This window comes from Aquila chrysaetos, chromosome 6, assembly GCF_900496995.4.
Source record: "Aquila chrysaetos chrysaetos chromosome 6, bAquChr1.4, whole genome shotgun sequence".
NCBI lineage: Eukaryota > Metazoa > Chordata > Aves > Accipitriformes > Accipitridae > Aquila > Aquila chrysaetos.
Genome location: NC_044009.1, coordinates 39663813 through 39685475, shown reverse-complemented (window position 1 = coordinate 39685475; position 21663 = coordinate 39663813). Strand labels below are relative to the sequence as shown.

The following is a 21663-nucleotide window of genomic DNA, read 5'->3' as shown; positions in this document are numbered from 1 at the left end:
TATAGATCCAGGAAAAATTCTAGCATCTTAAGATACATCAAATGTGAAGAGAGCACCAAAAGAATCCTGGTAGCAGGTTACTTTTTTTAGACTAAATACACTTAAAATTACTTTGATATATCTCACATCAGATTTAATTACACTGTTTTTAAAAAATATTATTTCTCTGTTTACTTCCCTTTAATTGAGTCACTACAGGGCAGAGTTAAGGCTTGTTTTCATTATAACTAAGGCAACATAAAAACAATGAATTGCATCACTGAAGGTTCTTCTTGCATGTCTTGGATCTTTCTGTGTTTACCTTTTATACTACTCCCATTCTTAACACCTGGAATAAGGCTCCTGCCTTCTCCACTGAGTAATTTTTACACTACTGAAAATTGGCTCTTCTTGACATTAATTGCCAGGTATCCCTAAAACAGATGCTGCTTTTTCCAAGTTTTCTTTGTAGAAATTTAAAGAATTGCTCCTTTCCAACCGCCTTAGCAATTTATTCCTGCCTGAAGCCAAGGCTACAGCTACACTGGATAAAGGTGACCTCTTTGCAGTATGATCAACAGCTAGTATATTAAAAATCCATCTAATGATATGACTAGATAATAGGAAATTATTCTTCTGCAACACAGAACAGCAAGTATGATACTCACAGGTGTTTGGATCATCATGGCTCTTTGATCTCTCATGGTTCTTACAATATCTAATGGATAAACAGGCTGATTGCACTCAATGAGACACATAGCTGTCTCCATAGTGATAAGAACTCCTGTCCGTCCAATTCCAGCACTGAAAAAAACAACAAAAATCCCAAAATGGAAAATGAAACGAAGTGTCTGGAATATAGTTCATACTTAAAGATCTTCCCTCTCAAGGATTCTCATGACTGATCGTTATGATTTCCATACTATTAGGGCAGGGGTTAGACAGATTGTGTCTATGTCACTGGAAGCCTCCATCCTGCCTGACCAGAGCAAAAAACATTCAGTGCAGAATTGTCAGTCCTTTGAAGAGGGACTGTCCTAACCCAGCCATTCATTTGAGCAGAATTTACAAACAGATATTTATTCAGATCATATTATAAACCACGGTAATATCTAGATGATAACAAAACACAGAGATACCTAGCATACACTGTGCACTTTGTGTCAATTTGACCATTACTGGAATGACGGGCTGATTTGATAAAACCATGTTTATGTTCTTGAAGTGATCCATAGCTCCATATTTCAGAATAAGGAATAGAACAATTACTAGAAGCCTTTGGAGGATGAAAATAATGATAATTTTCTTAGTATTAAATAGTACAAGAGATCTAACTTGTGTAGATTGAAAAGGAATACGTAATAGAAATCCCTTTCAAGACAAGAAAGAACCACAACATATACATCTCAGAATGGCAAAATTGTTGAGAGCTTACATGAATCATCTTTTGCTTAAAAATAAAACCAATCTAAAGATTTATCTGCATTGTTTTACATATACATATACTTTTCCACAAGTAGTAATCCTCAAAGACTGAATATTTAACCTTGAACTTGATAATCAGCTTCAAATTCAAATTTTCCATGTTCAAGAAAATTACGTTGCACTTTTGAAATAGAAAACCAATGTTTCTCCATATTTGAATACAGGATCAAATCCACATTTTCATATGTCAGCATTATCTCAGCTCATACAACTAGTATTTCAGTCAAAAAATGAAAGTGTTTTCTTCCAAATTAGTTAATATAAACATTCCAAACTTTGAAACTTCATTGTTCTGATTCTGAAGCATAGCTTCAAATTAAGTCTGGCCAAACTACTACTTTAAATCTTTGCCCAGAAGGTGGCATTAAAGCTACTATATATTTCAGTGATGTCATGAGAATTTTATGACAAGATGTAAATGTGCTGGTTATATAAAATTATTCAATAACATTTTATATTTCTAGAATTTATACATATAGAAGTTATATGCAGAATGCTTTATGAAATCCAGGCAGGAACCGTATCTGTCAAAGAACCTAATGACTCATTTTACAACTTCAAAAGATTCAGAGAAGGGCAACACAACAATGGGAAGTGTGATAGTTTCCATATAGTACATATCAGGTAGGCTAGGACTCTGTAGCTCGGAAAAAGAAATCATTGACTGATGGAGGGGAACACTGAGACAGGACATGAAAATCATGAAGGGCACAGACAGGATGGGTGGCTCACCATTTCATCTAGAACAAAAGTTAGAAACTGTTCAACTAAACAAGTAGGAGCCTTGTAAAAATAAACACAAACACATGAACACAAGCTTGGAAACTAGTGTTTTAAGTAGTCCAACATAACAAAAACCTTTCCAATTTCTTAAGGTTTTTTTGTTGCTTTACAATCTCTCTGCTTTTTTTGGTTTTGTTTTTAAACTACTATTGTACAAAAGAAAAGTCTGCTGGTTGGATCCTCCACACCAAAGCTGGTGGCTTAGTTCTGAAAACAAGTTTCACCATTTTGTTGCACTAATGCCTTGTCCTATTATACTGAACAGATGTTAAAAATAGTGTGCACAACATATGGAGGAACACCTGGGCTCCTTCAGCTTGACTCACTAGTGGAATATGGTTATACTTCCTAACAGGCCAATTAACTAAATTATGCTGAACTCTGATATTCCTTCTCTTTTCTTCTGTGAAACATAAAACTGTTACAGATGTTGGTATTGAAATTATCAGTGTGGAGCTGAATAGATGCTGCATTGAGATGAATAAAACCGTTCATAGTCTCCAAAGTTGTTGTTCCAGTGTCTCTGCAGACTTGCACACTTTATATTGTAAAAGTTGTATTTGGCTGATATTTTCACTATTTGTTCACAACTGTATCAACCAAAAGTGTATCAATAATGGAAGTTGAGGAACAATATCATTCAAGACAGTGGCATTCTGGTACTGCTTTCCCTAGTTAACAAGATTCATCCTGACCAGCATAAAGCAGAAGAGAAAGCTAAATCAATTATATACAATTTCTGATACACAAAGTGTTAAAAAAAGAAAACATTTTTCTTTCATCTTCTTTACTAACTGTCTAGTTTGCTAGTCTTTAAATTTATTTTATCCCTTAAACTTCTCAGCTTCTCTCTGAAACAGGAATGATGCACACCTGACTCAGGAACACTGACTGTGAAGTATTCAGGAATTTAGAGATCAAATTTTATTCACAGAACTGCTCACCAAGAATTGGTATAGCACATGTTCATTTGAAGACATTTGGTATTATGCATTATTATAGTTTACTAATTAGATATGTTAAAGGATTAAGATTTTGAAATTTACTATAGTAATGTAGGATGCTATTAAAAACTATTGCACAAGAAAACCAAAAAACCACATTTCATGTGTACATAAAAATCTGAGTAAGAGTTCGCTTAATTTATGACAAAAGTGAATTGTTGAGAAAAATGTGTCATCTTAATGTATGTATCAAAATATCATGTAGCTTAAGACTGCAGACTTGAGAGAAAGTGTCTTTTATTTGATCATTGCATATACCACCCATGTTTCCTGCTATGGATTATTTACACAGCTATTCTGGAGTTTTGTAGAATAGTCACCATGAGGAAAAGGTTCCTAAGTTCTTTTGCCATTTCTCTGAATTATTATATAGACTGTTAGCACAAGCATTTAAACTCTAAACAAAACAAAAAAACATCAAAACAACAAAACCTCTGCACAGATCAATTCATGTAGATACTCAAAATTTTGCTTATTGAAACGTGATTACAATTTTAAGTAATTGTTTAATATAAATGTTGAGTTCTCCTGTCATCCCCAAAGCAGATACAATTAAATGTTTATTTCAGCAACAAAACACAGAAAAGCTATTCAATGATAAATAAGTTCACTTTGATTACTTAAGTTGGAAAAAAAATGGATACCTGCAATGAACAACAACAGGTTCTTCTCTGCCAGCCCTCTTCTTTCGCACAAGACACACAAAATCTAGGAAATCGCTGGAATCATCAGGAACCCCATGATCAGGCCATGCTATATACTGGATTTGGGTTAGTTGGCGGCTTTCCTCTTTCTAATCATGAAACACGAAGTTTAATCAAGGGTAATTCAGGTCCCATAAAAAAAAAAAAAAGGCAGCAATAATAATAATAATAAAAAAAAAAAAATCAATGGTACATTTACAGCAACTAGTACCCATAATAAAAGTGGCTTCAGGCAAGTAGCAGCACTTTATTAGTGTTAATCATTGCTCATCCTATTAGTGTTAATCATTGCTCATCCTGGATTTTATAATTACATTTTTTTTTTCTTAAAAACAAAAAGGGCAATCCACAAATGTTTACATCTTCAACAGGTTAAAAAAATTACACGCCATGTAATAGCAAAGCAGTTCAAGGATACCAATGATCTATCTGAATGCTAGATGTACAAGAAGGTGGTCCAATTTTTAGCAAAACAAATTTAACAGAAAGAGGTACTATCTTACTAGATCAAATGACAGAACATTTGACAGAACATGGGGCAGGGTGGGGAGAGGCACGACTTTCAGACATAAAAGCTTGCCTTCAGGCCCCTTGTGAACAGCAGCATTGTTTTGGCTTTATCTGCACCTCTTAAGCATACTATACAGAAGATGCAAAATGACTTCGTTTACCACTCCTTCCTGCCCCTTGCTCTAATATCTGCCTCTGGTTAGTGGAGGGGACAGGCCGTACAATCAGTGTAAAAGCAGCATTTCAAAGAACAGGAGTTACTGCACTTTAAGTAACCTTTAGGCACAGAATCATTTACAGAGGTTCCACTGCTGATAACAAAGGAGCAATTGTCTCAACACAACACAGGGAAGGGATTTCAACTGCAAACTGACTAAAAAACAGCTCTATAAAACTGACCTCATCTGGTAACACAAGCAGTGAGAAATGAGTACGTGAACTAAATTCCAGATAGTAATTTCCAAACACTTCTGAGATTGAAATGCTAGCTGGGGAAGTTCTGAAAACTACACATGCCCTGAAAATCATGCAATGCATGTTCAAGAAGGTCCTTGTTTACATGTAGTTGCCAATTCCAATTAATCTCTCTCTCAGCAGGATTTATCTTCCATCTACTTGCACATATTGTCCAAGATGGAATTATTGAGAACTGTTTGCCTCTACAAAGACAGATTTTCAGTTGCAATAATGAAAGAACAAAAGAACAAAAAAGAGACACCTCTCTTGTTTTGAAAACATCAAGGAAATAACAAGTTTCTCAACTTCTTTAATTACTCTTTTTCTTTGGCCAGGGCACGAAAGACACCAGTAAAGACTTTTAAGGCAAATAATACATCTTTTATGTGACTTAAAATCAATTAATATGATTATGGAAACTGAATCTTTGTGATGTTTTGCTAGTAAAAGGTTTGTTATCATTCTAAGAGCAGAATTTATACTAGGTAAGTGCATGGCAATATGAGTTTTCTAAAGGCTTCTAGAAAGAAACAGTTCTATTTATGTGGATATGCCATCAAGTTGAAAAGAAAGACTGATTAAGTAAGTTTTAGCTAGTCTGTGAGGATTCCACAGATTAATACCTAAAAATAGATATTATGATTTTACCTCCAGATTAGTCAATGTCATTTCTCGAAAGACATAAGCAGGATTTCCTTCTTCTGAGTGGCAGGTAATCTGGAAATTCCCATATGATGAGCTTCCTGATGGCTCTGGCCAGTACTGATGGCATTTAACCTATGGTCAACACATTTTTAAAGATGGCTGTGTTTAAATTCACAGAGTATTATTTCCACTCTCTCTAGCTCCTTACACCTTTATTCATTACAGACTATTTTGATCATTTTGTAATCACTATTAATTTACTTACCAAATAGACTGTGTTACCTAATTATTGTTTATAAAATAAGGTATCGCAGAGATTTCCTGGTTCTCTTTTCAAGAAGACATATGCACCAGCCCTTGAGGTTAGTTTAACTGAAGATGGATGCCTTTAACTTTCATTATTACAATTTAAAAAAAAATGAACGTATCTATAAATACTCCATCTTAACACTTGAGTGACAAAGATGCTGCTTTATAAACATTTCTGACCTCTAAAATCCTAATCTAATCTTCTCAAAGCATATTTATATGGGAAAAGAACAAATGAAAAAAAAAGCGATAAGCAACAAAAAGTTGCTAAACTAATGAAGAAATTAGGGGAATGCAGATGGTGGACTTCAAAGACTCTTGATAAAGTCAGCAAATGTAAATGAAAAGTTCAAACACCAAGATTTTCAGATATGTTGCTTAAATGCCTAATTACAGAGGTCATTTCAGCTCAAGTGTACTTTTGTTTTTCCAACCCACCTGGCGATTCTTTAAGAGCAGCCAGATTTGCAGACTTCCTGCTCCACTGAGACATCCCGGCATGCAGTGGGATAGTGATGTCAGTAGCCTCATGATCAGCTTTAGAGCAGGAAGTCTGCCTATGGGTATAAGACAGATAAGTCCTTTTATTTCATTATTAAGCAGCTCTCTAAAGAACTCCACAAATATCATTATTGAAAGGGTGGGGGAACCTCAGAGAACTGCTATTGCAAGTCTGTTCTTAGCAGATCTGCAAAGAAAACTCAAATTAAAAGGGCACTTGTACTGAAATTCCCTCTAATCATGTTTATTTGGGAGCAGGCAGCATCATGCTAACATTGAGTCACTGGAAAATGGTTTAAAAATGCTACAACTCCCCTTCAATTATTTTAATTATATTTAGAGGCTTGACCTTCCAGCAAATATATGGTTATTAAAAAGTTAGAATACGTACAGCTGTATAGCTGAACTACAGTCTGAGTTGATCAGAACACCCACAACCTACTATAAATCCATCTTCAAAAGAAATCCTGAATGTGGAGAAATTCCACTAAACTATTATTCCAGACTGTCATTTCTGTCCACACATTCAACCAGCCAGTGCTACTGTGAATGCTCCAGACTATAAACCCAGTAACGCTGGAATTACACTGTGTATATGACCAGATTTGATTGTTTTGCCTGTCTCCAAAGGACAAAGCTGCATAATAAACAAAGCTGATAAAGAGAAACTATACCTTAAAAAAAACCCCAAAACCAAACCCAAACAAACCACAAAGTACACCTGAGGCCTTTTACAGCACCATACACAATTATTTTCAGTAATTTATAACTCTAATTACTTTATTACTAGTACTCTATTTTTACACATTTTTGTATGGAAACAACTTAAAGGACAATGATTCTTTCATATGATTAAACAAATGTTTATAGCCACAGAAGAACATTTAATGAAAAGTTTTATATTTCAAGCTTATCAAGGATTCTCTTAAAGACAGCCATCCAGGCATGGGATCTTAACACTACAAAGCTGTGTTAGGCTGCCTTAAAAAAATAATTTCTCTACATATCAAAGAAATATCTACAAAAACTGATGAAACTTCTTGGAGTTCCTTCATTTAAAGTTTAGAGAAAAAATGCTACAACGGTAAATTCTAGTTGCTTTTTACTTTACAGTAAAGAATCAAAGAAGCCTAAAAATATTTTAAGAAATACGTGAAGTCTTCAATGTATTTCAGAACTGAACAAAGTTTAACAATATCAGAAGGTTTTAAAATGTAAGAGTCATCATTGCAGCAGTACTAGGAATGCACTGCCCTTATGAAAAAAAGTCATAAAATCATAGAATAGTTTGGGTTGGAAGGGAGCTTTAAAGGTCATCTAGTCCAACCCCCCTGCAATGAGCAGGGACATCTTGATCTAGATCAGGTTGCTCAGAGCCCCATCCAACCTGACCTCGAGTGTTTCCAGGGATGGGGCATCTACCACCTCTCTGGGCAACCTGTTCCAGTGTTTCACCACCCTCATTGTAAAAAATTTCTTTCTTATATCTAGTCTAAATCTACCCTTTTTTGGTTTCAAACTATTACCCCTTGTCATATTATATGTCATAATAGTATATTCCTCTAATCTTTTAAAGGCTAATCACCAACAGATTTTTAGAACATTATGCAAGTAGTATTTAAGGAAATCTTCTACTTACTCTGCCCCGTTCAACTTGAGTCGTTAACATTACAACCATAGATGAGCCTTGTTCCCAAGTCATCTGCCAAAAATCAGGACAAGTGTTCGGTAATGGACCTTGACAAGCAATGTACTGGTTTATTATTGTGGAAGAAGGGATTTCCATCTAAGAGAAGACAAAATCATTATTTTAATTCTTACAGCAAATGTGAGTCAGAGATCAGACATTTAGTGTTTAGTAACTAGCACATTAAAAAGCATCAACTATATTAATTCTATTTATTATAAGTTAGTAAATACGGATTGGCACAGATAAAAATTCTTCGAAGTGTTTCACATGCAAAATTGTTACAAAGATCCAAGTACACTTCATATATTAACTAACAGTTACGTAGTTGCCATAACCAAGATCAATGGTTGAAAAAAGAAATTATAGACCAAATAATGGCAAATAAATTGGCAAATAACTCAAACATTTCATGCTCTTTGCGTTTCTGACACCAGCTTTTAAAATACTGATCTTGGAATTTAATTTAATCCCTGGTTTTTGTTCCTGAGAGGAAAAGTAAGTAGCTGTAATTTTGTTGTTACTACCAATGAAAAGAAAAAAGAAAAAAGATGTAAAAGAAAGTGCTGCCAGATTAAGTTTTACTGATGTTGAACACTACTGCCACATTAGTAATCAGAAAAGAAGAATTAATTCCTCTGGTAGAGGGCTAGCTTCTCTTAGTGTTTTTTTCTTTTTCTTGGGTTTAATTTACAAAAATACCTGTCACAAAGCATTAGCAAATAAGTAGATCTACAGTAAATTTCAAACCATCTGACTACAGGTTTATGAGCCATTCTAGTCTGAACTAGATTTATGAAAATGTTATTTTTTTCAAATCAACTTCTCCATTGAAAAACTGCAAAATTACTTAATGTCAGAAGCTCTTTTGAAAAATACTACTCACATTTATATAATTTGCATTGATGTAATCTTCATTACTTTTTAAAATAACCCGTGTAGCATCATCTGAAAAAAAATTTAGAAAGATGTTACTTATTTACTAACCACAGTAAATACTTCTAGAACACATATACAAACGCACATACTTACAAGGCGAAATGTCTCTGTATCTATTTTTGGAAATGTTTTGAGGTAATCTGGCACAAGACATTGTCATTCCAGGCTTTTTCCTATACAATTGCTAAAAGACAAAACCAATGGTCAGATCATAATAGATGCAAAAGACCTGTTAGTATATTATTTGCCTAGAGGCACTTTTTAGAACATAAACTACTGAGCAATGGTAGCTTCAACACACACAAAAATACTTTTCAAAAGAAAGCACTACAAATTCAGTTATGCTGTGGGATCACTGAAAATAATCAAGACGTCATCACAATTTGTTTAAAGACAAACTGAACGTTAAATTTCAAGCTTCCATAAGACCACTGATCTTATTAGAGAAAAGTCAGTATTGTATACTGGTACAGGAATTGACTGATACCGACATTCCACACAGTCATTTGGGGCAAGCAGATTGTGTCTTGTACATATAGGCATCTACCTACATTGCAGTTGTTCCACTTATTTTTCTTTTTAGACAGGGCTTTAAAGTGCAACCTGGTCTAGTGGAAGGGGGGTTGGAACTAGATGATCTTTCAGGTCCCTTCCAACCCAAACCGTTTTATGATTCTATGTCCTTCTGTATTTCAATAACTGTAGGGCAAATCCTGGGCTACCTCATGATTTTCCAGCACAAAATCTCCTTTGAGAGGTTCCTGTCCTCTCGTGCCTTAGCCACGCGCTGCCACAACCCTTGTGCTGCAAACAGTATCAGTGAAATAATCCAGGTTCAATAAAAAGCACTTTAAAAACTTTTAAACATTGAACCTGTTTGGGAGACTAAAAATGTATGGTTAAGAAGGGATTTTAAATCACTTTGAGAAAATCTTTTCTTTCTATATATTAAAGTAAATTTTACCAAAGTTTTTAAAGAATAGTATATAAATATATTTTATAAATATATGTTGTAATACATAATGCTAGGTCTCCATTTGGTGAGGAATTCACAGAATTCACACTGCTGTGTTCTATAAACCTACTGCTTCCTGCTTTAAGTCACTTGATCTCATGCATTAAAGATGGAGTATCATCAAGGCACAAGCTAGTGCTAAAGAAAGACTATAGCTATCAGCAGCTTAGGACCCCACAGGAAGCGCACTGTTCTCTTGAAACGTCATAAAAAAATCAACTATTTATAAAAGACATTTGTACATTAACCCTGAAGATAGGGGTTGTAACCCTTAAGATTAGGGTTGTATTTTCCATTGGTAACTTTACCTTCCCCCATTGAGATTGTCCATAAAATGGTGACAGCTCAGCTGTCATTCAGTTTCTACAGTAACTTCGATATGGAATGAAGGTCCCAGTACAGAACACATATCTTGGTATACATTTTTCAGTCTTCATCTCTATGAAAGTATTTTATTAGCATATGTCCCTGATAACCACAAAAAGCTGTAAGTAATCAATAAAGCTATTTATAACAAACAACACTAAAAACTATTATTAGGATTATTCTATGCCATAAGTTTGCACATACAATACAGGATTGGATTTTTTTGGTTATTTTTCTTTTGAGAGTGTAAGACAACTGTTTTGCTAAAAGATGCTGACTCTACTAAAATTTAACTGAAATCTGCTCTGCTTAAAATAATTACTATCCCCAAAGACTTGGAACTTCCTCACAGCTACAGGCAACACAGTACTCACATCAAACTGAGCCAAAACAGTTCCAGTGATAAGCCCCTCTGCTAGCTGAATCATGGATTCCCTCAGAGCATTATCATCTTGATGGACACCATCAAGCGGAGATTTCTCAGGGATGTACTGGAAGTCAGGCTCGCTCTCCAGCTTCTCTTCCACAACATCATAGACAGCTATAACAAATAAAGGCATGAAAGCTCTGACTGAATATGATGTTTGTCAAGTAAAGTTAGCTCTAAGTCATTTATTTAAAACAGCAAAAAAGGTAAGTGATTCTCCTGCAGAAAAATCCACATTTATTAACACACTGATTTTAGTCCCCTTCAGCAAGGGCAAGTAGCCTCTACTGATCATTATAACCTATGGCAAAACTATTTTTTTTTGTTTAATAGTAATTTTAAGTGAAAGCACATCACTGACTGCTAAAATTTTGATCAAAACTCATGTTATACCATACCTTGTCTGCTGTAACTCCCTAATCTCAGATTCTCACATCATGCCTCTGAAGTCATTATAGTTGCATTTACATTTTTACTTTTAGTTCACTTTGAACTGATTTTAGGCTTCAGTAATTAGGGCAATATGTGCAGACCACCTAAGAAAATAGCATTAATATGTCTTTATGCTATCAATGCTGTTATGTGTGCCCTGTCTATAAATAAACTGAAAAATAATATGCATCTTCTAGTATACGTAACGAAGACATATGCTGTTTGAGAGCCTGTTTTTACATGATATCCCATGACCATGAAGGAGGAAACTGGCAACTCCTCACTTTTACAACTCAAATGTTTTTATCCAGAATACAAAGATAATCAACACACAAGGGGAAACTGTTTTAATAAATTTCTAAACAAAGCTAACAATTTTATCTGAAAAAGAAAGTAAGCACACAAAAGCTGCAAGAGAACTTACACACAGAATGAGAGCACAAGTAGGGAGTGCAAGTAAGTGAATAAAGGAAAAATTGTTCATGAGGTGGCTGAGGTACTCTCCTAAAGCAATTTCAATTATTCTGATTAAACATCATTATTTTTCATTTTGCTTTTTCCTCTGCAACTGTATCATAATTAGGATGTGCAGCAGAATTAAGTCCAGTGACCATCTGCTGGCAATGCTCCAACAGTGCATTTCATGAATATATTGCCCAAGCTGTTATTTAGATTGCATTTTTAGCACTTTCTTCTATTGAGCCTCCTCAAGTAGAAATGTTACCAGTCGTTCTGGGTTGTTTTAAAAACATATGGAAGGATTTTGCATATATCGACATCCAAAGTCATCCAAACACTGGGTGTTTGGAGAGGGTTTTTTATTTGTCTGTGTTTGGGTTTTATTTTCCTTAAGGGAATAACAGCAACCTCAGAAAATGCATTCAACATCCATACAGCTTTCTGGACATTTTTATCAATGAGAGTGAGAACAAAATTTAAATTAGCTCTCTGTTATAAATATTTGATCTTTGACTTTCCTATTAATTTTCAACACTTAGTTATGCACAGCTCCTTAGAGTATGGGATCGATCAAGGTTTGTACAATACATTGTGTTGTTGCAATTTCTTTTCAAGGAAGGGAGTTCTTTCTTATTACAAAGATGTTAAGCATTCCATCTCAGGACACAAAATGGAGGTTAGAAAATGAAAGCAAGGTGTGGATTTATTTATTTTTTTTATTTTTATGTACAAATCACTCACCATTGGGTCGAACTAGGAGCACAAGTTCCCCTGAGTGTCTCTCACAGCTAGCTTTAATAAACATAACAACTTGATCATGGGTATGTTCTGCTATATCCCTGCCATTAATCAGTACAACCTGGTCCCCTTCATTCAAACGAGGGACACAGAGATCAGCCTGCAAGGTGAAAAATCAATCAATCAATCAATCAATCTGTAAAACAAGCCAGTTCCAATTTCTCACCTTAAAATAGCAACTTAAAATAACTATACTTGGGGACTTAAATCCTAACAGCCTAGTTGCTATGGTTGCTGCATTATATTCAAATGCTAAATTTAAAGTGTTACACAATACATAAGACAGTGCCATTCACATGAACAAATCAATTTGCAGCTGGGAGGTGACTGTCATTGTAACATGTCTTTCAGCAGCTGTTACTCCACTCCTCTAGTTGAAGTAGAAAGCTCCTCTGTTTGAATCATATTTTGTATAGGTAATTAAAAAGCACGATGTTCTTATCTTTGAAGGGAAGGGAGTAACATGGCAAAGCTTTGTCCAAATCAATTTCACAGGCTTAAATGCTTCAGGTGTGAAATATCGCAACTGTAATGACAAGAGTAAGACGAGGACCGAAGACAATGCACAAATCCCAGTACTCCCAGAGAGAGGAATAAGGTAATAAAAATTATAATCATAGTCTAAACATTGTTGCAGAAAAAAAAAGAGCACATGTCACCACCAAATATCTTCTCCTTAGAGAGTGGGTGTTTAAAGTATTCAGCCAAAATTATTTATGTTACTAAATATTTCAGAGATAATAATTAACAGGGACAAGAACAATGGTCTTGGCAAACATTTTAATATTTTCAAATAGTAAAGAGAAAAAAAGAAAGCTGTACTTCTTAAATGTTAGCAAATAAACGGTTCAGTCTACTCTAAAAGGTATAAACAGAACTGACTCCAGTCAGCTGAATACCAGGTCAGTATTTTTGGCAATCAAGTGACAAAATATTGTGCCTAGTTTGAAGACACTTTTGATAGTCACTAAACACCAGTAACAACAGACAATCAGACCTGATGAATGATTCATGATGTCTGATTTTAATCTAAATCTTGGCTTTACTCAGCTACATCTGTCACTAAAATAAGAGAGATTTGGTATTTTAGTTATTTTTAACATACTAAAAGACTCTATCAATAAATAATTTATGTGAAATTATATGAATGCCTATTGTTAAAAAAAGTAATAAAGTAAATAAAGTAAATGTATTTTTAGGATGACACAGCTCAAGAAACAGTACATACTGAACAACTGAACATCTGTAACTCCCTGTAATTTTCAGGAATTAAACATTGTTTCAGTAAGAAAAAAATATTTTCGAGGATTGAAGAACTTTTAAAAATATGTTATGTAGCCCCATCAAATTCTTACTGCGCATAATTTGCTTTGTTATGATAATGATATGGCACAAACTAATTTTCATAGGCAACTATGAAATTATTTACAGTTTTGAATACATACTTCAAGATACTTAGATATTGCTACTAAGTTTGTTTTCTTGATAACTTACAGGTGTTCCTGGAGCTACCCTGGACACTATTACTGGCATCTTCTGATCGTATCCACCCTTTAAAAACAAATTAAATTAGTAATAAATCGCAATTGTCAGAAAATAATCTTAATAGACATGAAGGGAATAGATGTACTGTTACCTTTACATTGAATCCAAACCTTCCGTTTTCATCTGGTTTCATTCTGATCATAACAAGATTGTCATGGGGGACACCACCATTGGGCTAGTAAACAAAAATTATATTATATTAACGTATATTTTGTTCATAGATAGACTTTGAGGATATTGTATGTAATAATTTTGTAGTTTCCTCATCAAGTAATTGCTCCTGGACACTTGAGAAAACATCAAGTAATAGTGCAAACATCTTGAGTTTTGCACAGAAGGGAGAAGTTGTACATTTAAAAGTCTTGGACATAACTAAGTTAAAAGTGAGCTCTGTCAAAGCAAGCTCAAAGTAAGAAACAGTATTAGAAAAGACTAATTGGCTTCAAGCAGTCTTAAGAAAAACAGTTTACTAAATGGAAACTCCTTAAATTTGTTTTAATTAAGACCGCAGTGAAACGTCTGCAGTAAGAATGTAATATGATGAAAAATAAGGTAATTGAAGGTATACTTTTGATTCTATTAACAGCAATATGACAGTAGTAAGCAAGGACATGTTTGGGAACAAAATCTTTGTTCCATATCCCCTATTCCATTTCCAGTGTAGTGCAGTATGAGGTGTGACACATGCTCTACAGTGATCAAGCTCTGACAATTTTAGCTGCTTTCTTTCTGATTTCATTCAGATCACAACACCACTGTTAAAGGAACTACCAATAAACTGGGGAATACTAGATACTTTTTAATCTGGAAAAATCAACTTAGTGCCACTGAAGTGATTTTTAGTTTGTTCCCATCAATATTTATTTCACAGACTGAACATCAGCTGGTATTTCTATAGTTTCTATGGTGAGGATGCAAAGTATTATTAAAGAAATTTGTTTCAAGGAAGTTTTCAATGTTGCCAATTACAGCCAAAGCATAAGACTTATATTCAGAAAGGAAGAAAACAAAAAAAAACTTATTAAAGCAAACATTTCTATATGTAAGAAAGTTCAAAACCTGCAGGTTCAATAGGTAAAAGAAGTCTGCTCAACTTGGCTCATAAAAAGTTAACTCAATTCCAGGTGGTTTAAGCTCTTGGTTAAAACAAAACAAACGCCCCTGAACACATTCACAGTAATGAAAAGATGAAAAATTTGGGGAAGGAGAGGAAAGTAACAGTGTAAGATACGTTGATGAGAAGGGCACGCGCTTAGGAAGCCTGATCATATGCAAATCATTGGCACCGGAGACCAGACTCAGGTTCCTGGGCAGAATGAACAAAAACCAAGTGCTCACCTGCAGCATTTAGCAACTGTTGTGCCACTGCATACACAGACAATAAGGGAATAATAATTTCCTGCTTTAAGAGGCTATTTTGAGCAGCAATTTTTAATGAAAAACCTGAAGGAGCGCTGTATATCATCATTAACCTGTTTGACTGAGGGGACTCCTGGCCACATCTGTTTTCAAATACTTCTGGACGTTCTCAGACTGGATACTTAAGGATTGCAGATGGAGTAAAAAGTTGTCATTCCCATACCTGTCCTACTACCTTTCTAAATAGACTCTCCATACGTACAGTAGATGAAGGAAATTCAATAGCTAAATGAAGTCAAAATGGTGAGGGGTTTTCCTTAAAATATTTGAGATGGAGCAGCAGAAGAGGCTTTAGCGGTGCAGGAACCCGAAAGTGCATTCTGGTCAGAAAAGCACCTTTGAAAAAAAACATATTCCAAATCCTAAATTTACTATTTCACAAAATTTCAGAGTCATGCTGTGTTCCTTCTTCTCTAATACCCCAAATAAAAAGCCATCAGCAGACCACATTAGATCTTCAATTACAACAGCGTACTGCTGTATTCTACATAAATGTGGACCATTGGACCACAGCAATCACATTGATAATGCAGAGAAAAAAGAATCTCATTCTCACACAGCTGTGTTGGTTTTGCAGAACTAAAAGGAGTTAAAAAAAAACCTGGAAGTTATTTTTGTCAATTTGGTAAAGATAACTGAATACAGAGCAGAAAAACTTGATGAATAAAGTAGTATTATCTTTCAAAACAGAACAGTACTTTCATATGACTCAGGTAAGCACTGACAGAAGACAAAACTGTTAAAAATTCTGTTTCGTTATTTAATTAAAGCAAAATTTTTTACAACATTCCCAAAATGCTCATAAATTTACAAGTTTCACTGCTGCATGTTTTATTAAAACCCCAGCTATGAAATTAAATATGGTTTTTATGGGAATCTTAATTTTGTAACGAGGCCTGAGAGAACACCCTACGCTTAGAGTTCAGAATGCAAATAAAAATAAACCAAAGGCATTTCTAAAATATCAATTTTGGGAGCTGACTCATAATTTTGAATGTCTGAGGCTGGCAAAACTGTTTATACAGTATTTGCTACATCTGGATGTTAAACAGTTTTCCCATCCTGCAAAATGTTACTTTTCCCACATCAGTATAAAACTAAGAACCATTTGAAAATTTCTGGAAGGACAACAATCACAAAAATGGTCAGTGAGATCTCACCTCAGTCAGACAATAATCAACTGACTAGATTACTCATCTAGCACATGCTTAAGTGTGGAAAAAGAACTTTTGCTCAGTTTTTTACATTCATTGTCACAGGTCTTGGTGGAGTCTCTTTCTTGGAAATTCTGATGAGAAATGCAACCACAGATTCAAGAAGCCTCTCCTGACAAAACTGCTCTAGAAGCTGGTAGGCACTTTTAGTTTCAGCTTTTTGATAAAAACTAGATTAAACACCAGTGGTAGCGTCTGCAATGTCTTCTTTAAAATTGATGGTAAATGACTTCTCAAAGAAGAGGTTAGTTAGAAATTTCTGCATGTGCTGAAAAGCTAATGTTCAAAATGTTTGCATATGCATCCCAATGTAGTCATTTGATGACAACTGACAAAGGACTACTCCAGCAGGTAGAAAAAATAATGGGAACTAGCAAAGAGACAGTATGTGTAATGGAAATGCTGCAATGTATGCACAAACACAACAACTCTGTGAAATGCTTCAGAACCAAGCTCATGAAAAGTAGGACTATCATTCCAATAAAAAGCAGAATGGTTAAACTGGATGCAAAAACTTACTGTGGATTTTTCAGGTGATGCAGGAACATCAAATGTTTCATTAATATGGTTCTCCAGTTCTTGCTGTGAGTGTGAATGATGAATTTGGTTCCAACTGTTCTTTTTAAATTGTTTGGGTGGTAATGCAGGAGGCTGCCCATCTATAGGAGTCTCTTGAGATCTAAATACCAAAATAGAAGTATGAAGTGGAACGATCATGAGACATTGACAGTTCTTTCAGGGTTCGAAATACACTGAAAATACTAGAAGAAACTCAAGAGTTTGACAGATGAATATCTGTATGTACTTTTAGAATCTCAAAAATTTACTGTGGTGGAATATATTGGAAGTGTATGTTTGGACATGCTGCTTCTTTTTTCTTGACAAGCAACTGTACACAGAACCAGTAAGTTCACCTTTTACACATTACTTTTTTTTTTTTTAATTGTTTTAGCACTCTTAACCCACTTTATATTGGAATGTTATAAAATTCACTGTACTTATACTCTGCACTCTTGCTAAAAAATTATTTCTAAAATAGATGTCACTTAATATCTTTTCCTCAGTGAGAAAATCAATTAGTTTGCATCTGAAATTAATGTCTCCAATTTAAATCTTAAAAACAGACACAAGCAGCATAATAAAGTGCTCCCACACTAGTTTTTGGCTTCTGATCTAAAAATAGGAGGAGTGCAAGTTGAAGACAACTCAACTGTCCCCCTGCATTTATTTGAAAAGCCCATTGGAGATTATGGTGTTAAATTTTAATTTTTCAATTTAAAAGTATATGTGTACATTTCAAGAGAGTTTTGGTTTCCCCCCGTTTTGAACATATTCCCTTTTGAAACATGCGCAGTTTTGAAACATTTGTAAAAATGGCATTAGTCACCTGCATTTTTTTAGCTGAGTTATAATGCCATTACTGAAGATTAAATAGCAGAAAGTTCTATTTCTGTTTTAGATCTGCAAGCACTCTACTGTAGATTAATAAAAATGTTCTCTTTGTTTATGTATAATATGGATAATTTCCTTTACTAGTCCTTTTGGAATAAAAGTGTAACTGTATAATTTGTATTACATAAATACATGACTCATCTTTCATTATATGGCTTTATATTTAAGAATTAAGAAGAACATTTTTAGAGGCCGAAAAGGGCAGTTAGCAGCACATAGTTCCCATTAGCTCTAGTTTGAATGTCAGTTTCTAAATACCAGCAAAGATACATGCCTTCCTCCCCATGAGCCACTTTAAAAGGTATTATTAGGTAATTTAACGACTTATGACAACAGCCCACTGATACTAGTGGCAAATCCAAAAACCACCAAGAATGAAGTTACAGGTTATGGCCAAATCTGAAGAGAACACTACCACTAAAAATGGGTGCCTCGGTTCTTTCTTTCACCCACACCCACGGCCCCTTTACTTGAAGCACTCCAATGCTCCTCCCTTGGCTAAAGCAGTTTACCAAGCAAGCAAAAACACATTGACTTTTTGGACAAGCCCAGGTAGCTCTCTGCTGGTTCAACACGGTGAACTGATTCATTACAGGGTCGACCACCACAAGTGGAGGGAAGTACACTCCCAGAAGCCAGAAAGAGGACGCTGCCCATTTTGTTATCACCAAGCTGTAGCAGTAACTCATAGCATAACAACCCTCTAAAAAGCACAGGTAAAACCACGTGAGTAGTCCTACTGTATTTAATTGGTCTAGCCACAGTAAACTGTTAGCAGGGTAAGACTCTCATTATGAGACAGCATAACATTTCAAGTTGCTGCAAGTTAGAAAACCTAAGGCACGCATCAAATTCCATACTGTATAATTTGTTTCTATGCAATTAAAATAAGGCAGATCCCAGATACATGTTTTCAAATACAAACAAAAAAATCAGATCACAGTTGTCTACAGTGATTTCAAATAAAGGATGAACCTCTTTCAAAAAGCATGAACACTGAATGGGAAATGGAACACTTCAAAAAAACACGTTTTCCATTTGGTTTTAAAAAGTTTTGTCAATTTTCTTGGAAAACAAAATATTGACAATTTTTTTTTGTCAATGTATGAAAACAGTACATTTGAAAAGATCCTAACAACATTTTTTTCTGTATGTTTTTGCTTAATTTCAACTTTCAGAAAATATTTTTTTTTCATGCAGTGTTAAAAGAAAAAAAGTACTAATTATTCGGTATCTGATGTCTGAAGAATCTCGTGTTCAAAATACACTAGGGAATAAAACCAGTATTTCTTAACACTTTTCAATGCAAGAGCATATCATCCTTTTATTTTATTTTTCAGGATAAGCAGCTTTTCTAAATTCATTTTTGTGGAGAAAGAGAAAAATATGATGATTGCCAACATTTGCAAAATGAATTTTTAGGGCAGCTATAAATTATTTAGACATTGATTTACAAAGGTCACCCAGAGCTTTTTAACTGCCTATGTATTTGTTCATTCGGGTCTGGTCAGCACAGATTATTCAGCCTTTTAAGTGAAGGGAAAAATAGTTACGTATTTTCCTGCAAACAATTACTCCTGAGAGCTTTAAACTGAATAAAAAAGGAACAGAAAACATAAGTAGAGACACAAAAGAAGTCATTCCGATAAAAGTAAAAGATGGCATCTTATGTTTGACTAGACGTCTGTACATACATGTCAACAAACACAAATAAATTCCTACCAAACATACAAACTTATAGAAAAGACTTGAAAAGTTACTTAAATGAGCATTTTAGAAGCAGCAATGCAAGTACTGTAATATATTAGCATAATGAATTGTGAGAACTAACAATCAAGCCTTGGGCAAAAACTTCATTGCTTTATATTTGCCCAGTCAGCTTTGAATTTCCTTGTGAATGCTTAGACAATGGCAGTGAAAGCAGCCTATTTTGCAGGCAAAGCAGCTCTCTGTTACTGCATTCAGCAATTTACATAATAATAAAATAACACACAAACCCTGGCACTGACAAGCTTTGGGTATTTTTGTTACAGATATCCGGCCTGACCTTTTAATATATTAAGCAAAAGTTTCATACACAACCCCATAAATTTATTAAACTAAACACATACCATGTGCTTTTGGAATTTAAGGTTATAATAATCTCAGGGAACTACAAGCAGAAATCTCTCAATTTAGTTTTGAATAGCACATGCAGATGAAGAAAAAAAATGTGGAATTAAAGGTTGTATTAGCTAAGCTGTAATATCATTCTAAACTGCACTGAAACTAATTTCTTTTGCTACGTTGACTCCAAACTCAAAGAGATCACTAAACCTACTGCTTGTCAAGTTAGCCCATCTGACTTTCTTACATATGTAAATTTGATCAATAAAAAAAAATTCCCAACAAATTAGCAGATGGACTACTCAAATCTTTTCACTCCAAAAGGTCAAACTGTTTAAGAAATAGCTTTTTGAACTCTAAAACAGTATAATTTTAAATTATATTGCTAATATTAACTTCATGACTACTACTTTCTTTCATAAATCTCAAATCTCCAATCAATAACATCACCTGGAACTTTCAGAAGACCCTAATGGGGTTCATGTATTTTTGACAGTCAACATCCTCATTCTTAAAAATATCTTATACTAGATATCTAGACTGGGAGATTAAATTCCACTTTAAGCTTCCAACAAGGGAAAAAACAAAAACAAACCCCAAAATGTAGTGACAGAAGAGCAATAGTTTTTCTGCTAGGGCATAAAAAGTGCAAAATCATGAAAAAGAACAGCCATAATTGCATAACTAATTTACAAAACCACTTCCTCTCTTTTTAAGACTCATTTCTATGGTAACATACACCAGAAATCAGGTATTAAATAAACAAATCCCAAGAACACTTAGGAACATCTTTCACAACTTAACTTAAAGGCATACGAATAAAATAGAATATTTAAGAACTGTGCTTACTTCACTGTATCCCTCTACTATTCAGTAAGTGTTTCTCATAACTGACTTCAGTTGGAGCCTTGCAACAGAAGGAACCTGACCCTGTGTGGCCTTTGTACAGAAAAACTCTAATATGAGAAAAGATTCACAAATGTTCCAGTTTTGAGACTCCCTTGCTATATGAATAGGTTAAAAAAGCCCACCAAAGAGGGGACTTTATATTATTAGGCCAAATTAATGTTTTATAACTCTGAAAGCTAAATAACTAGCTGATGGGCAAATTATAACTATTGTACCCTATCATAAAAAGCATCTTGTGTTATTTTACAAAACTTTAAAAATTTTGTATTCTATTTCCCTCCCCAAAATCAGACAGTTGTGAAAACTGAACGTACAGTCCAAGCAAGGTTTTAAAATTGTGTTCAAATACCTTCCCAGAGTAATTTTTTCTGAGACACACAATTTGTTTGTAAACATGTAATTATGTTTGTGCTATTTTGTAGTTCTCGAATGGTTTTGAAACCATTTGAACGATTTCCTTGCTAACAAAGATTACACAAAATTATGAGGGCAATTTTAGCATTACATATATAGCTACAT

General features: G+C 34.4%; 1 protein-coding gene across 5 annotated transcripts in view; it reads right to left on the bottom strand.

The window, feature by feature from the left end:
• Nucleotides 1-21663, bottom strand: part of PTPN4 (protein tyrosine phosphatase non-receptor type 4) — a 121268-nt gene that overhangs the window by 8546 nt on the left and 91059 nt on the right. For 4 of the 5 annotated variants that reach the window (XM_041124117.1, XM_041124116.1, XM_030017506.2 and 1 more), the window contains 11 exons: nt 17197-17356; nt 14136-14219; nt 13994-14050; nt 12443-12599; nt 10758-10924; nt 9096-9186; nt 8950-9011; nt 8016-8162; nt 5570-5698; nt 3896-4044; nt 648-783 (listed from right to left, as the gene is read on the bottom strand). In XM_041124117.1, coding sequence (XP_040980051.1) covers nt 648-783; nt 3896-4044; nt 5570-5698; nt 8016-8162; nt 8950-9011; nt 9096-9186; nt 10758-10924; nt 12443-12599; nt 13994-14050; nt 14136-14219; nt 17197-17356 — 1339 coding nt within the window. Of the gene's footprint in view, nt 1-647; nt 784-3895; nt 4045-5569; nt 5699-6313; nt 6433-8015; nt 8163-8949; nt 9012-9095; nt 9187-10757; nt 10925-12442; nt 12600-13993; nt 14051-14135; nt 14220-17196; nt 17357-21663 lie in introns of those variants that run through there. The other variant, XR_005932611.1, reaches the window with a different exon arrangement.